The following is a 17997-nucleotide window of genomic DNA, read 5'->3' as shown; positions in this document are numbered from 1 at the left end:
GACAATATCCCTGGATTAGATTGTGGTGCATATTCTATAGCCATGATCTCTTCTTTTTTTTTTTTTTTTTTGGGTCCAGTCGTGGGGCCTGAACTCTGGGCCTGGGCGCTGTCCCTCAGCTCTTCAGCTCAAGACCAGTGCTCTACCACTTGAGCCACAGCGCCACTTCCGGCTTTTTTTTTTTTTTTTTGCTTATGTGGTGCTGAGGAATCGAACCCAGGGCCTCAGGCATGCAAGGCAAGCGCTCTACCACTGAGCCACCTTCCCAGCCCAGCCATGATCTCTTCTATATGCAATAACCTTAATGCAGTGCCCTTGGTGTAAGATATCCTGGGCCCATGGCTCCACTCAATGATCTTAATCAATTCTTCATGTGTAGCTACAGCCTCCCAATTCCCAGAGACTTCCTGGATCCCATCACCTTGGGTTTAGTACCCAAGTACCCTGTGCTTTGCATGCATGCATAATTATCTCCATACTGAATTTATCACAGGGTAGTCTAATTGTTTGCTTATCCCTGCTTTCCCATTGGATGATGAACTTCAGCTGAGCGAGGACAAGTCTTGCTTTTCAACCTTTAGCTTTATTATGTATTTGGGCATAGTAAGAGATTGTTGAAAAATACAAAAACATTAGTGACTGATCCATGTTTTCTGTGTTCTTCTTGCCTCACAAATGGACCCTGCATAATTTCTCCTGGAAGATGTCCTTTCCTAATTTCTCCATGGGGTCCACATTTTATACTCATATGATGTGACCACTCATTCACATTCCTTTCTGGTGGTGTTTCCCAACAAGGGATTCAATCTTGAAAGCAAGAAGGATGGAACTAATACTTGTCTTCTACGTGTGATCCCACAGGCCCCCATGCCTGGCACTTTATATGCATGGCATCTCACCTAGTCTTTGGTTCTATATTTGAGGAAATATAGGTTAGGGAAAGACCCAAGTACCACCAGTAGGCAACACAGGATTCAAATCTACATCAAATTTGTTTGGTTAGTCTATAGTTTCACACTGCACCACACCATGGACAGCAGTGACCAATGTTACGGAGAGGACATATTAATAGGTCTGAATGTTATTTATTTTAAGAGAATTCAGAAAGTTTTGTGAATCAACATGTATAGTTATACTAATAGTACTAAGTAAGAGATATGTTCTTATTTCAAGAATATCATCCAGCCGGGTGCTGTTGGCTCACGCCTGTAAGCCTAGCTACTCAGGAGGCTGAGATCTGAGGAGTGTAGTTCAAAGCCAGTCTGGACAGAGGAGTACATGGCACTGTGGCTCAAGTGGTAGAGCGCTCCCCTTGAGCTGAAGAACTGAGGGACAGCGCCCAGGCCCAGAGTTCAAACACCATGACCGACAATCACACTTAGGCCAGTCTTATTCAATGAACACATAATCTAATATATAATACATACAATACCTATATATGGATAATATAAAAATAAACTAGGTGTGATGAGTAGAAACTATCCAGTTAAGCTGGGCACCAGTGGCTCATGCCTGTCATCCTAGCTACTTAGCTGAGATATGAGGATTGTGGTTCAAAGTCCCCCTGGACAGGAAACTCTATGACACTCCCCTGAGTTCAAGTCCTTAAACTACAAAAGAAAACAACAATAAAAAACTACCAGTTTTCTGATAATCACTTGGGATTGTAGGAAAGAAAAAGAAGTCAATAAAACATAAAGCAAAAGTTTTAAAACATGTTGGCAGAAAATGATGAGCATGAAAAAAAAAGTAATAAATTTATTTGGGATGGTAGTTCCTAAAGAAGTTAAATATGAATTACCACATAGTATTGTAATCATATTTCTGAGCATATATCAAAAACACTTTAAAAAGTAAAAGGGAAAACTAGTAATACCATCTTAGATGCCTCAAGAGATGTCATAAAAATAAGTAGTATCCTACATTGAGAAAAATGGTGGTAAGTATATGTCATAGAAACTTCATGGAATATTATGGAATTTCAAAACTGTAACTAGAAATTATATATAGCAACATCAATAATATGCTGGTATATTAAATTAAACAAAAATAACCCAGTTCTATAGTGCGAATTCAGTTGGAACATATACAATTTGCTCTAAAAAGAATCGGGGCCTTAATATGTAGACCTTTGGGTTTCTGTCTGATCAATTCTATAATTTCTCATGTGAGGTATTGTACACTTAAAAGGAGGTATACTGAGATTGGATATACAAAAAAGGCAAGATATTCTAGGGAATTCTTAGTGAATACTGTATTTGGCAAAACCATGTTGAATGTTTCACCTTTGAAGAGACATTACAAGGATAAAAACAAGTCTCATTAATACTTAACAAATCTGATCTGACAGTAAAGTTTCAGACTTCTATCCCACTATTAACATCTATATGGTTAATTACAAACTTACGTATTTAATGTAAATGTTTTACTGCACTTATGATTATATTTCCTTAATGAATTACTTTTCCTAATATTTTAAATCATATCAGTAACCACCAATGTTATAAAAATTATAAATATGACTGTAAATCCCTTAAGGGTCCATAATAGAAAAAGCTCTCATTTTAGATTTGGGCAACTTTTTGTTGGAGAAAAGCCCTGGGTTCAAGTCCATGGTAGATTATAAATTGATAGGTTATCCTGATAAATTCCAGTGTCATCCTTCCATCAATGAAGTGAAAGAATAAGGAAGATGGTAGCTCAGGCCATCTAGGTTAAGGATTCCAGATTAGCAGTTTCTGTCTCAGTCAGAGGACTTACCTCTCTCAGCACAGGATCAGTTATAGAGTTCAGGTTCACAGCACCTTCATAGGTCAAGTAATAGAACACATTGAGGGCCCGCACAGCCTCAGGACCTTGCTGCTTATAGCCAAAAATGAGGTCAATCCATTGGTGAAGCTGGCAGGAAACAAACTCACTTTCCAAGGCCTGAAAAAAAGAAGATACAGATCATATCATTTTGTCATTATGTTGAATTCTATTTTTAAACGTAGAGAGGTAATTATTACAAACAATAAAGTTTAACACCAAACTAAAATTTAAAACTAAACTAGAAAGCCACGTGTGATGGCTTATACCTGTTAGTCCAACTACTCAAGATCTGGGGCAAAAAACTGCAAGTTTGAGGCCAGCCTGGGCAATATAGTGAGATCTAATCTTAAAGAGAAACAAAAGACAGAAACTGGGGCTGGGGGCCGTAGCTCAGTGGTACTTAGTATGTGTGAGACCCTGAGTTCAATCCCTAACACCATAAAAATAAAATAAGATTCTGATGACCTACTTTTTACTGGAACTTGTCCTCTTTCATATATAATTAGACTTTCTGGCATTTGCCACACTGAACTGCTGTATTCTCACTGTATGCACTGTAAAGAACAGGACTGGCTTGTTTTGGTCACATTCGTAACCCAGGCTTGACAGGTACTCAATTTATGCTTCAATAAGAGGAGGGCATACAATGTAAAGATTGCTTTTGTTGTTGTTTTTTTTTAAAAAAAGATTACTTCTGGAAAGAAAGTGGGAAAACATTAAAAATGTACTGTCCACTCAAGATATTTGTTTTTCTAGAACTAAAACATGTTGTTGTGTACTACAAACATAACCAAATTATTTGATTTCTTTGAGTTTTGGTGGTAACCAATCAGGTTTTGTTGGTGATATTTACAAATACTAAAATATCTTCTAGGTTTTAATATGTTTGAAACTAGAGCAAATATTTTATGCTATTAACGTAAAAATGCTCAATAATAAGTAACAAATGAACATAATCAAGTATTCAGTTGAAACACTGGTCACACATCCGCTCCCTATTCATCCCATTTACTATAATAGAACTATGTCAAAATTCAATAGGTACCAGTAAATGTTCAACTTACTAAAGTTATAAATATTAAGAGGTTTAAGCTGGGCCCTATTGGCTCACGCCTGTAATCCTAGCTACTCAAGAGGCTGAGATCTGAGGATCATGGTTCAAAGGGGCAGGAAAGTCATGAGACTCTTATCTCCAATAAACCACTAGAAAACCGGAAGTGGCGCTGTGGCTCAAGCGGTAGAGTGCTCACTTGAGCTGAAGAGCAGAGGGACAGTGCCCAAGCCCAAAGTTCCAGCCCCACGACCGACCAATAAATAAATAAGTTAATTAATTAAATAAATATTAAGAGTTTTAAAAAGTGGACACTTATTTTAAGGAATTATTCATCTTTATGCCATGTTCAAATTTCCTCTTTAGACTATTGTTCAAAATAATGTAAACATTGAACAAAATAGCTTACCATTAAATAATTGCTATTAAAAATGAATTCTCAAATTTAAACTCCATAGTTTATTTAAAAGTATACCAATTTTGCTGGTAATCCTAGCTACTCAGGAGGCTGAGATTTGAAGATTGTGGTTTGCAGCCAGCCAGGGCAAAAGAGTCAGTGAGACTCGTATCTCCAATTAACCAGCGAAAGGCCAAAAAGTAGAGATGTTGCTCAAGTAGTAGAGGACCAATCTTAACAAGAATGCCAAGCAAGAGCTGAGACTCTGAGTTCAAGCCCCAGTATGACCACTAAAAAAGGACACCAACACCAAGTTAAATCTGATAAATTATCTCACTAAAATTCTTATTTTTAGATTTAAAGGGGGAATGATTTTGGTGTATTTTTTGCTGTAGCTCACTGTTATGTAGTAAGATAGCAACCTGTAGGTTGATCTCTTGACTTAAAAAAATTTTTTTTAGATGCCAGGGCCTTCCATGTAATAAGTACATGCTCTACCACTGAGCTACATTTCCATTCCCCAAACCAACTTCAATAGCAAGCAACCAAGTAAGTAGCCAGCAAGATGGAAACCTTCTTGTAACAAAAGTTATTCTATTAATTCACAGGTGTACACTTGTATAAATGCATGCTTTATTAAAATAAGTGTCCATGAAAAAGAAATGTGTTGATCACTAAATACAAATAATGTTTAGTATCATTTGACATGGGACTATAATGCTATAAAAATATAAAGTATGATTCTGCAAATAAAATGTTAGGCATTAGGCAATTCTTGCATTCCCAACTATAACTGAAATGTGTGTAAAAAAAAATACTCAGCTAGTTACAATTGTGTAAATTACTGATTTAGATAACTATCATCAAAATTATACTTGTCCATTTACTAAGGGGAGAAAAAAAGCACAAGTCTACTTCAGATTTTTTCTTGAGAAAATAAAAGAAAGGGTTTATAGTGCATTTAGGTAAAGTCCTACATTAAGTCCATAAATTTAAAATGAATTTGAAAATCCAGGAACTATCAAATGTGAGTTGCACATGGGAACAACACAGTTGTTTCATGAACTTAGGGTGGTTGGAGATGGGGGGGAGGAGGGCCCTCATTTAAAGTGACACATAAAAACAGCAATTGTCTTAATTTGTGTGCAGCGCACTCCATACAAAAGCCCTAAATATGTTCAAATTAGAGCAGGCTGCTTGATTGTCACTGTAGTCTCATGTCACATTAATGCATGACAAACATTAAACCATACACTTAAATGGCAATTTATATCATTTAAATGTTTACTGCCAGACTAGCTCATCACTCATTTAAATGTGACTTTCTGACAGCTAATTTCAGTTAATTTTCTCCAATTCACTTAATTAGAACTTTCAATCAGGGAAGGACTCATACACATCTTCAAGCTTTCATCCTTTTTGGTTGTTGTTCAAAAATCTGAGTTAATAAACCTCTGAAAAGCTATGCTATTATAGATTAACATGAAGTATCTCTACCTCTACTAAAAAAGTGTCATGGTGCTGTGTGATGCTAACTCAGTCTGTATTCTTGGAAAGAACCTGTACTTATTTATGTAACTAATACTCTTGCCAGTAGTTTAAATAAAAAATGTTTGGTTCATAGATACCCACTACTGAAACAATAAAAAAATCCCTGCATCCAAGCTAATTAAAAATTAATGATTTCAAAATTGTTTAATAAGATAAAAACAGCCAGAAGTCTCCTGAGTGTCTATGGTGCTGTGATCTGAGATGATAATATTCTAGAAGGCTCAGCAAATGATGAAGTACAAATGAGTTTTTTTAATATTACAGTTTGAAAAACTAGGGTAATTTTATTTTATGTGTTATCAAATGAAGAATGAGTTTTGCTAATGGTCAATTACTTCTTTGTGCCCATTCAAAATGGTGAAGTTGGATAGATTTACATGCTTTGAGCTTTACATCTTGACCCTACCCCAGGATTTTAAGGGAAAACGCTGGTAGAATGCCACTGCCATTGTGTGCTCATCTCCTGCTGTAGAGACCTCTACAAAGTCTTGGGTCAGCTGCTCCACATTCTGCCTGAGCTGTAGCCAGGGGGCCCACCAGCAATTCATGGAATTACTGGAGGAACCCTATACCATGTTACATACCCTATACATGTTACATTCATAAACAAACTTGAAATATTTTTTTAAACTAAACAAAATTTCATTAGCCTCAAGCATTTCTTTTTTTGGTACCCATATTGGGGCACAAACTAATGACCTTAGTTCGAACTGGGCTTTTTTGCTCAAAGCTGATGTTCTATCACTTGAACCATACCTCAACTCTGACTTTTGGTTTATTCATTGGCGTTAAGGAGTCTCATGAACTTTTCTACCTGGCTCAGATCAGCCTTGTGAGTATCTAGATTACAAGCATAAATTGCCCCTAAGCAACTTCAAACATCTTTTAGAATACACCAAAGCTTAAAAAAAAGGGGGGGGGGGGGGAGGGAATCCAAAGAAACAATTATGATACATAAAGACAATTCCAAGAAGTTCTGAAGTCATTTTTGATACAACATCAGTTTAAGGCTTAAACATTCTTTTCCGTTTCCTGTGGTTGTGGTTTTCAGTCAGGTGTTGTTTTCTGCCCTGGAGATCCTCCTGCCTCAGCATACTAATGCTTGCATTACTGGGATTTCAAGCATCCCAACATCCTTTTCATATCCCTGCATGACAACTTGCCTCATCCAAAGCACACATTAACTAGAACACTAAATCATGAAAGATCTGAGGGAAGAGGGCAAAGGGAAGGACAAGCAAGGGAAAGGAAGAGAAAAAAAAGAATATTACACAGAACAGTTCAAAACGAAATGCTCTGGGATCACATTTTATTTCTAAGTTCTTGTTCTGAGATTCAAAAGAAATAAATCAAAAAGTTTCCATTAAAATTCATCCCATTTTTGCATGTTAAAGAATTTGTAAATAAATACCGTGTACAAAATTTTTATTTAGGTCCATAATTTTAGTCACACGCACACACACACACCACGCCAGCAGAGTGTTAAGCATTTGGGATTTCTCAAAGTCTTGAAGACAGACCATCCTCATTAAGACTGGCGTTAAATATGGTTGGCAGCAAGGGGGTAGTAACATTCTTCCCAGGCTGTTCTCAGAGCCAACCAGTCAACTGTTTGTCCTCCCCTAGAAGGCTGATACATATTTACGTCCAATGTGAGCTCTGAGTAAAATGTGTAAAAAAGAAAGCCACTGCAATGTCCAACACAATACAATATTATTCAACTCATCTGAGTTATTATAAAATAAACCAGTGACTAATGTCCAATTGTTAAGGATCAAATTAAGACTGTGAAAAGACTATTATATGAAGCCTTGCACAAATTGTCAATCTAATCCAGGGGGACTTATATTAGTCTTGACAAACTGTCTTGGGGCTGATATCTGTTTTTTTAATGAGATCTATTAGGCTGAGAATAAAACACTTGAGATATGCTAAAAAGTACAGTATACAGATGTCAAATACAAACACTTATTAGTAACTTTCATTTGTTTGGTCCTCATACTTAATATCAACAAATTAAAGCTTTAATATATTAGAAAGATAACAGTAAATTATTCATAAATAACTGCATAACCCTATGTCAGAAATAATTACAACATCTATGAATACATGTCTAACAATAAATCTCATTGAAAGAATGTAATCTATGTTTTCCTGCACCTAACCCATTAAGGAAATGAATTATTTATTGATAAAAAACATTATATGAAATGACTCCTTTTTTCTACAGCAAAGTCAAATAATGTGATAACTTAATAGTATGCTTTGTCTAAAATACTCTAAGCTATTTCAGAATAAAAATGATAAAGTAAAACATTTAATTAATCAATGTATACTTTAGAGATATTCTAGCAATTTTCTGCAAAAATAAGTTTACTAATATAAATTCAAAGAAAACCGATATCAATCAATAAAAGAACTATTGGATAATGGCTTACCACAAGACAAAGAAGTTACATTTATAAATGATTTAATTTCTCATGCTTTTAAGTTCCAGGTTTATGCTACTTTTCTTTATCTTGTTGTTATCATACCACTCCATTCAGAAGGAAAACTAGATCATAAGTGATATCTATGGAATAAGTTATTTTTAAAAAATCTAATGAAAATATGAAATATTTTTAAACTTCTAGGTATAGGAATAATTCTTATACTAGTAAGAAAGGTCCTAGGTTTGATAACTAGCACCACAAACAAAAAAGAGAGAGAAAAAAATTTGTGCAAGTAAAAGGAAACAGAACTATGTACACATAAGGAAACAACCCAGACCCACAATTCTGCACCCTATGCGCTATATCTCTGTCTGGGCTTCCAGGAGGCCAGGCTCAGTGCTGAGGTGCAAAAATGACACACACACACACACACACACACACACACACACACACACACACACACACACACACACACACTTCAAATTCAAAACTAAAAATCCCTGATTACCTCTCTGACTTGCCGTACATTTAACCATGAGATATACTTAATGTTTTAATTTTAAAAAGGAAAAAATTAGTTTTGCAAAATTTTAATTGCACTTACAAATAAAAAGAGTTTGAATTCATCTGAATGTACGCAGTAATATGTATAAAGGAGTTAATATTTGGATTGGCAAGAATATAATAGACAAAATTATAAACCTGGATAGTTAGGTATTTTTCATTTGAAATAAACGCAATACAGCTTTCTTCCTGCACATGTACACACACATATTTAAAATGAACTGGCCTGTTATGTTTGCATGTGCTGGATTTCAAACACTAGTGGTAATGTTTCCTTAACATTGATATATGACCTTTGTAATTTACATTGAAGAAAGCTGTTTTTTTCAGCCTAATTAGAACTGTTTCAAATTTTCCTGCTAAATATATGATATAAAGTCCTTTCAACTTTTTTATTCTAAAGTTTCTTTCCATGTCAACTTTGTTCCAATCAAAATATGCTTTGAATTAAATGATTTTGATTGAATATGTGGATCACATTTCACTTCTAAGATTTAAAGTCCAAAAAGGAAAAGTTTAGCCTGTTCAAACAAAGCAAGAGCAGCCACTCTGCGGAAAGCTATTCACATTTAAGAAGACTGACAAATTGTTTGTGTGCACCATTAGGTCTAGTTTCTGCAATAGTTGCCAGATTTCCTGTCCCCCTAATAAGATACATTAACTCCTTAAGTGCTGGGCTTTGAATCTGTGGTGAATGTGACTGACTTTAGCACATTTTAATTTTAGTTTCCTTCTTTGAAATGAATCTAAGGAAAAGAGAAAACTTGCTGTTAACGATGGTACATTAAAAAATTTCAAGCAACAAAGGTCATAGAAAAAAACCCAACATTTTTTTTTTCCACATTGGGTCAGTCCTGAACACAAACAAGCTTTCCAAATGGGATTTGTTAGAAGTGACAGATCCATATCCATCTTTATTTCTAACAATTCATCAATGTAACCTGTTTAAGAATTACTTCTAAGGTCAAGCACAAGAATAAAAATAGTGAAATACCTAAATCAACTAATCTACTAACTAATCTACTAACATGAGCATAACTCTGCCCAGTTCTGATTAGAAATACGTCAGGATACTTCGCAGGTTAGTACGTTTTCACTATAACTATGCGACAGAAATGTGGAATATATTTTATACTACTTACATAGAAAAGTCTAAACACCTGTGAAGCAAGGACATTTAAGACCAGTAAGTCATAAAGGAAAAAGAGAGAGAAAGGAGAATCAAAGATTTAAAGGGGAAAAAGTCATAAGATGCTAAGAAAAAAATTGTATCTGACAGTACTAAAAAATGAAACTTAGTCAAGGCACCAAAGTTCATTCTGCAAAGCAGATAGAGAAATCACTGAAGAGAGTTTGTACTTCTAAACTGCCCTTGAACTGTTGTGTGGATGAGAGATTCCTGAGCGGGCTCGCCCAGTGCCTCTCTACATTTCTATCATTACAGAAGAAAAGTGTGAGTTAGTATCACACCTCGATAAAACCATCAAGCCCTTGTGCATCTTTTGGCAAGAGAGCCGCTATTCTGTCTATGATTGTTATTGTGTAGTTTTAAATGGACTAGTCAACCAGCTGTTATATATTTTACACACTGAAGGCCATGTTTCCTTTGAAATTCATAGTTTTAATCTCAACTGAAGTCTGTATTGCTGTGTGCCAAGATCAAAAGGATTAGGCAAACTTGTACAATTACCCTCCTTTTCAGAGAGATGATTTTTTTTAACGTTTAAAATTCTCCTGTATTCTGACATTTTATCCAACTATTTTCTTTAGAACTATAGAACATTAAAACATTTAATTAACATCTCAACCTTAGGTCACTGCTAATCTAAAATCTAGAAATTCATAATATACAGATACATTAAACTAGTTACGATATAACACAAAAAGGGATACAGAGGTTTTTTTTTATTTTGTTTTCATTCAAGCTTGGTAAAAATGATGGAGAGCAACTGTACCAGTCTATTCCTACTGTTTGTTTTATGTTTTAGTTTCTTTGTTAAGAAATAATTCATAGAAGAATGCATAATATAGAAAGAGAAATTTAATAAAAAGATAAATTAGGTAATGCAAGAATGAGGATAAGAAGGAGCTGTCACATAAAAATCTTCTCATGAAGTTTCATATTCATTAGACTCAGGCCCTGTGTTTGGTGCTAAGCTTTCTAACAGGCAACATAAAGAAGAAGAAAAAAATATGAACAATTACAAGACTCAGAAATGACCATAATGTAAAAACAAACCAGATGGCCTGAAAAACACATTATTTCTATTTCTAAGATAAGAAATTCCTCCCTTGGCAATATGATGGAATCCAGGTATGTGACTCACTGAGGGACTTACTTAATCCTGGGCCAGATTTAAAGTATAGACAAATGGAGAGACTATATACTCTTCAGGCAATCCTAAGTAAACATTATTTCTCTTAGGGAGGCTTTGAAGGGCAAGTTCTAGATTACACTTCATGACACATATCTGGAAGGTAACCACTTTATTTATCAGCTAAATACAGAGCCACATGCTTCAATAACAGGTAAACTGAGTCATGGAATTTATAATCTTTAAAAAATATGGGGAGCATTAAGGTAAAAGACACAAGCCTGTATGAAAGTCAGGCCCACTTTTACTTGGAAAAAGGAGTGGCCTACATTAATAAAAGTTCAAGTTTCTCCTCCGAACTTAATTTTCAGTAAACTCTCTGCACAACCAAATAAAAACTTCCAAATGCCAAACATGATGCCCTAATGCTTGTACTACACTGAATGTCCACCTCTGAAAAGTATTTCTAGAAAATTAATTCTGAAGATTGTACACAGCTGTTAAGCTGCCTTGGATAAAATAGTTATAAAGTATACACTCAAGGAATTAAAATATTAAGCTAAAATCCTCAATTGTTCACCTAAGCATAGAAAAATGAGTTGATTTTTCTCTAACAACCATCAGAAGGTACTAATCTGGTGCATGAACTCCTAAAGGTTTTCTTTTATAGTCAGTTACAAAAGGAAGAAAAACAAAATAAAAAATTTTAATCTCTCCCCATTTGCTTATCCACATAGATCTGATAAATACTAACAGTCTCTTGCCTTTGAAGATGGCCAGACCAGAATCCCTACTTATTGCCAGATGTAGTTTAACCCCACAGGGACGCCAGACAAAAACAAGGAGCTGTCTGCATGGCACCAATGATTCTCTGTACCGACTGCCATAAACTTACAGCAGCAAATCAAAATTCTTGGCATAATACAGTGTGTATTAATCATCACTCCCAAGAAGATCCAAAAAAGAAAGACCTGAATTATAGAATATAAGGGCTCATGAACACTTTTAAGGCAATGATATATTCATCTAGTGTATCAAATCATATCTGCACTTGCTCTGTTCATGCAGTTGTATACATGGACATTACATTGTATTCAAAGCCCTTTTCATTCCAAAACCTGTGACTCATTTCAGCAGCTCTTGTATCCACTCATCAAGGAGCACAGAATGCTGACTGCAGGCCCTATGCTGAACTCAAGACTAAGATGAGATTGTCCTTAGAATGGAGGGTGGGAGAAAGAGTAACTCTACAGTGATACACATTCTAAATAATGGTGTGAGTGGAGGGGGAGGGGGTTGGGAGAGAAAAACTGGGAGAAAGCAAGGGAGCAAGGAATGGGGTGACACTGCTCAAAAAAGAAATGCACTCAATACCTGACTTAAGAAACTGTAACCCCTCTGTACTCTGTCTTTGCAATAACAATAAAGAAAAGAAAAGAAAAGGGAATATGGAGACTGGTGGCTCATGCCTGGATCTTAAATACTTAGGAGGCTGAGATCTGAAATCCATGCTGTGAAGCCAGTTTGGACAGGAAGCCCGTAAGACACTTATCTTCAATTAACCAGCAGAAACAGACTCACAAAGAAACAAAGTAACTGGAAGTGAAGCTGGGGCTTGAGTGGTAGAGTGCTTGCCTTGAGGGAAAACAAAACAACAACAACAACAACAAAAAAACCTCAGGTCCTCAGGGATAGTACTCAGGTCCTGAATTCAAGCTACAGGTCTAGTTCACACAGGTACGCATGCACATGTGCGTGCGCGCGCGCACACATACACACACACACACACACACACACACAAAGTATTGAAAGCCTAGATTAAGAAAACTGTAACAGCTAGGTGCCAGTGGCATGCACCTGGAATCCTAGCTCCTCAGAAGGCTGAGATGTGAGGACTGGGGTTTAAAGCCAGCTCTGGCAGAAAAATCTCCATGAAACTCTTATCCCCAATTAACCACTCAAAACTAGAAGCAGCACTGTGGCTCCAAGTGGTAGAGCAGCTAGCCTTGAGCAGAGAGCCCAGGGATAGCACCCAAGTTCTGAGTTCAAGCTCTAGGACCACAAAAAGAAAAGGAGAGAAAGGGTATTGGGGTGGGGGGAGGGGAAGAGAAGAAGAGGGAATGAGGGAGGAAGAAGAGGAGATGGCCTTTGGAAAGATATGTTATCATTTACAATAGCTGAATTCCAAAAGAAGAGAAGTCAGGATGACATGCAAGATTTCAAGCTTACATTTTAGCCACACTGGAGTAAAAACAGTTTATATGATAGGTTAGTTGGAGTTTGGACTTAGTACTTTCTGTGGGTGGGAGGGGGTGGTAATGTGTGTATGTGTGTGATTTATTGATTTTTGCAGTGGTGAGGATGGAACACAGCACCTTAGCATGCTAGTTCTCTTGTGGTAAACTGTAGCTCCTTTTCCTAGCGGGCTATATATCCCCAGCCTGGACTTTCTTTCACACTTAAACTTAATCCTACACCTTTGTTTTGGACCTGAGGATGAAATTATTCTATTATTATAATAAAAGTTTGGATACTATTTCAATATTAAAATTTAAATATATTCACATGTAATAATGGGATGTTTAAGTAAAAGATTTTTTTTCTTTTTTCTTTTTGGTCCGGTCGTGGGGCCTGAACTCTGGGCCTGGGCACTGTCGCTCAGCTCTTCAGCTCAAGGCTAGTGCTCTACCACTTGAGCCACAGCCCACTTCCGGCTTTTTTTTCTTTTTGCTTATGTGGTGCTGAGGAATCGAACCCAGGGCCTTGAGCATGCAAGGCAAGCGCTCTACCACTGAGCCACCTTCCCAGCCCTTTTTTTTTCTTTTTTTGAGGCAATGTCTTACTATATAGCGTAAGCTAACCCTTCTCCTGACTCAGCCTAAGTGCTGGGTTATAGGCATGTAGCACCATGCACAGTTCCAAGAAAAAAAAATCTGGACTTTATACAATGCTACCAAATAGGAATATATGCAAAGTATATATAATTTGAAAATGTCCAGTAGGAACCTAGTAAATCAATTTTAATGGCATATTTAATAAAGAATATTCGAGCCTCATTTCAACACATAACCAATATAAGAAAATATCATTTCTAGTGAAACTTCAGCAAGATGGTAATGCAATTTCCACTTCTAGCATATAAGCCATATTATTTTCAATTAGCTGCACTTCAAGTGCTCAATGGTCAGGTAACTAGCAGGTATAAACTGAGCAATATGAAGCTCAATTCAGTTCTGAATACTGAATCTACATCTAGATGTTGCTATAAAAGAGATTTTGATGTACAATATAGTAGAAGAGTTACTTTCACACTTCACAACTTTCCCAACTGAAAATAAAGATCAACCTTCCAGTACGCAAAGTACCAGCCAGAAGACAAGCATGACCTTCGATGTGTTTTGAAGAGGTCATTACAATCCTCAGCCCCATAAAGAATGGGCAGACCTTCAGACATGACCGCAGACATCTAGCACCTTTAAGAGCGAAACAGACATAATGTTCCACAATGTATGTTCTTCACCCACTTACAGATCTCTGATGAAATGTGGCAGCGTTTGAAAGATGGCACCACCATCACCCTTCGTCACAATGAAGATAAAAGACCAGCTGTACCAAGAACAGGGTCTGCTGTTACCATACCATCCTTCAAAGTCTCCAGCTAGCATCCTCACACACTGTCTACCCAGCCCTCACAGCCAAATACTTTAAGGACTCTTCTATACCCACAGGCATTAAACTCAGCACTGCAGACAAAACCTTCGCTGGATTCAGATATGTGGAATCTGTAGACAATGTGTATGCACAAATAGAAATCACCCCATTTCAGTGATGGTGAACTGGTCTGTGCACTCCTAGAGATTGCTTAACATAGTTCTCTTCATGAAAACCAGTAGTCTTGTCTCAGTACACAGGACTGCACAGGACCCCTGTCAACATGGATCTTACTGTCAGGTTTTAAGAGTTGTTCAAGTACCTTTTGCACTGACACGTGTGTTCTTACACATACTTCTTTCACCCTTAATTAGTTTATTTTCTGCCTTTTCAGTAAAGCATGCATTTCTAGAAGGTGTATATTCAATGATTCTGCAATAAACCATGGATCTGATTCTGAATTATCAATGGAATATGACTTAATAGAACACTCTTATTTAATTATTTCTATGTACCCATGAATAAGTAGGCAAACTTCTTGAAGGAATTCAGTAAGTATGCTATCTTTTGCTTCTTAACTAAATTCATGTTTTCTTTTTTAGACCAAGGGGATGTTCTAACTTAACTTCACTCCTCTACATCACAGCGTCTGGGTTTTGGGTTTCTCCTAGCATGGTGTTACCTTTCCCCCAGATTTTCTTTTTATATATCTGTTCTCCTTCTCACCTCTTAAGTAGAGGGTCATTTTCTTCTGCTACCTTTTCAGTGTTAATTCTCCTCATGATTCCATCCTAGACCCAGTATTTCTGACCATCATTATCCTCCCAAATCCATCTGCCCAGTAGACTATGTCTTTGTGATGCTTCAGGTAACTCAAACTTAACACATCAAAAAATGGAGTGCATACTGTTTCCATTACACTTGCTATTTCCCGCTCTCTTGATTATGGACTTAATCCTCTACCAGCCAGCCAAATGAGAAATGTGGCCACCACCTTCACTCCTTTCCTTCTCAATCACTGAAACACTAGCCAGTCCAACAAGAAGCCTTGAAGTATCTTCTACATATTCTCTTCTCCACTGCAATTATCTCTAGTTCCATGCGTCATTAGATATATAGATAATATGAAGTGTTTTCAGGGCAGCCTTGCCTCCTGATATGTTACACATATATATGTGTTATATTACACATCAGCATACATTATATATTTGTTAACCATTCTCCTCACTGAACAGTGCATTCCAAAAAGGCCAGATACTATATAATATTGCTCTCACTATTCTATTGGGTGTTTACAAAACATTTGTTGAATAAACAAATGAATATATCACCTAATCTATTTCTCTAATTGGTTACTGTCATGTCTGTCTACACTTAATAATGACAGCTCCAAAGGGCAGGTCATATTCTTCCAGTTCTGTCACAGATCTAATTATCTTGTAGGCCCTTAATCAATGTCAGTTGAATGAATGAGTGACATCTAAGAAAATATTCTGATTTAACACAAACCACTGTCTATGCCAAGAGGCTATGATCTTGCAATGTTGTATAAAATGCATGAAACTGACCCTAGAAACTTTATCCAATTGTTGTAATTCTAGAAATGTATTCTAGAAAATGTAAAGAATTCTTGTTATTATTAACCACTACAAATGAGCTGTCTATACTTTGTTAACCAAACAATTAAGTGTGAGAAAGTATATTACATGAAAAACAAGGGAAGTGGATATTAAAATAACATCTTTCAAGGTTTTCTCTTCAACAATGTCCAGAAGATGGATGTAAAGGACATCAATAATACACCTGACAAAAAGGCTCTAGGATTACAGTATATTCTGTCAGGAGACCAACTACACAAGAACAGCAATACAAAAACTGCAACAGCAAAATTAATATTTGCTGGATGTTTATGTTATGTGCAGCTTTATGTTAAATGTCTTACATGGATTATCCATTTAATCAGGCCGATAGCCCTACATTTTTTAAAAGCTGACTTACAAAGGAATGTAAAAGTGTATCAGCAAATTGCCTGGTGTCACACAGGCAGCTGATGTCAGCTTTGCAACCTGAACCCTGATCTGCTTGCGTCCTAAACTGTGCTATCAACCGCTACACTTTCTTTGGAATAATTCTGATGCAGAATGGTATGTACCAAACTGTATGGTATCACAAAAACTGTCAAACTCTGAAACTACTGCGTCGTAGGAATGGTTTTGAATGTGTCATTTGAAGGCATGAGTAGTAAGCATCTGAGCACTGCAAAGACCCCATGTCAATATGGAGTCTTTATTCACAGGTTGTTTCTTTTCTTTTTTAAATTAGCTCTTGCACCTACATGTGTCTTTTTAAAACTAATTCTTTGATCCTGTGTTACAGTTCTGTTTTCTCACTAGAATTTCCAGTGTAGATTAATCTGCATCCTTGGAACTGTACATACAACAGACACTCAATAAATATTTACTGATCTAAGAAACTTATACACTAGGTCTTTTCAATATACTTGTTAGTCCCTAAGTTGAGAGACTCTTGATAAAGACACAACCCATCAAACAAAAGAAACTATGAAGAGAACTGTAAAGAGAATAAACAATAAGAGTTCACTCTACTAATTTCTGAATATTGATGGGCATTGGTAATTCATAAAAATGTGATCTTGTATATTTTGCCTTTCATTTTTTGCCTTGACACAAACTATTTGTTTCCTGTAAACTGAACTACTACAGGGAAAGAACACAGAATGTGTCTCATTTCCTACCTAAATGAACATATTCATTTAATTACCCACCTGGCAATACATTTGTATCAGTTTATGGAAAATGTTTCAAATACTTTCATGTAATAATTCTGCCAAACTCAGTGGTTACATTTTTTCCTTCTATTTTTATAAAGATATAACACAAACACTTCCCTGGTGATTCTGATATCTCTTAAATGAGCCATTTGACAAAGACTTTTAAATTAAGCTACTATAACAGATAAGAAACAATGTCAAAGGAGAAAAATTTGCTCAGAGATTTTTCGAAAAAGCTTTTCAAACAACCCCTGTAAAACATAGCGGAGTACTGTAAAATCAGAGTTAGCATCACTACTGTTATTGGGTTAGGAGAATTGAATCAAGGACATAAATGCATTCCTTCTAAGCCACCATTTCCTTCCTTTGTTGTTCAGAAGCATAACTCTTCTTTGTAGGATATCAGGAGGGCAGTTCAATTCAGCTCAAAGGAT

General features: G+C 36.2%; 1 protein-coding gene across 1 annotated transcript in view; it reads right to left on the bottom strand.

The window, feature by feature from the left end:
• Nucleotides 1–17997, bottom strand: part of Lrba (LPS responsive beige-like anchor protein) — a 443207-nt gene that overhangs the window by 58839 nt on the left and 366371 nt on the right. The window contains 1 exon segment of the mRNA XM_042701880.1: nt 2761–2928. Within this exon segment, the coding sequence (XP_042557814.1) occupies nt 2761–2928 (168 nt within the window).

This window comes from Dipodomys spectabilis, unplaced genomic scaffold (assembly GCF_019054845.1).
Source record: "Dipodomys spectabilis isolate Male_0828 unplaced genomic scaffold, ASM1905484v1 ptg000297l, whole genome shotgun sequence".
In the NCBI taxonomy this organism is placed as follows: Eukaryota; Metazoa; Chordata; class Mammalia; order Rodentia; family Heteromyidae; genus Dipodomys; species Dipodomys spectabilis.
Note: the sequence above shows the minus strand (reverse complement) of the source record. Positions and strands in the feature narration are given on the sequence as shown.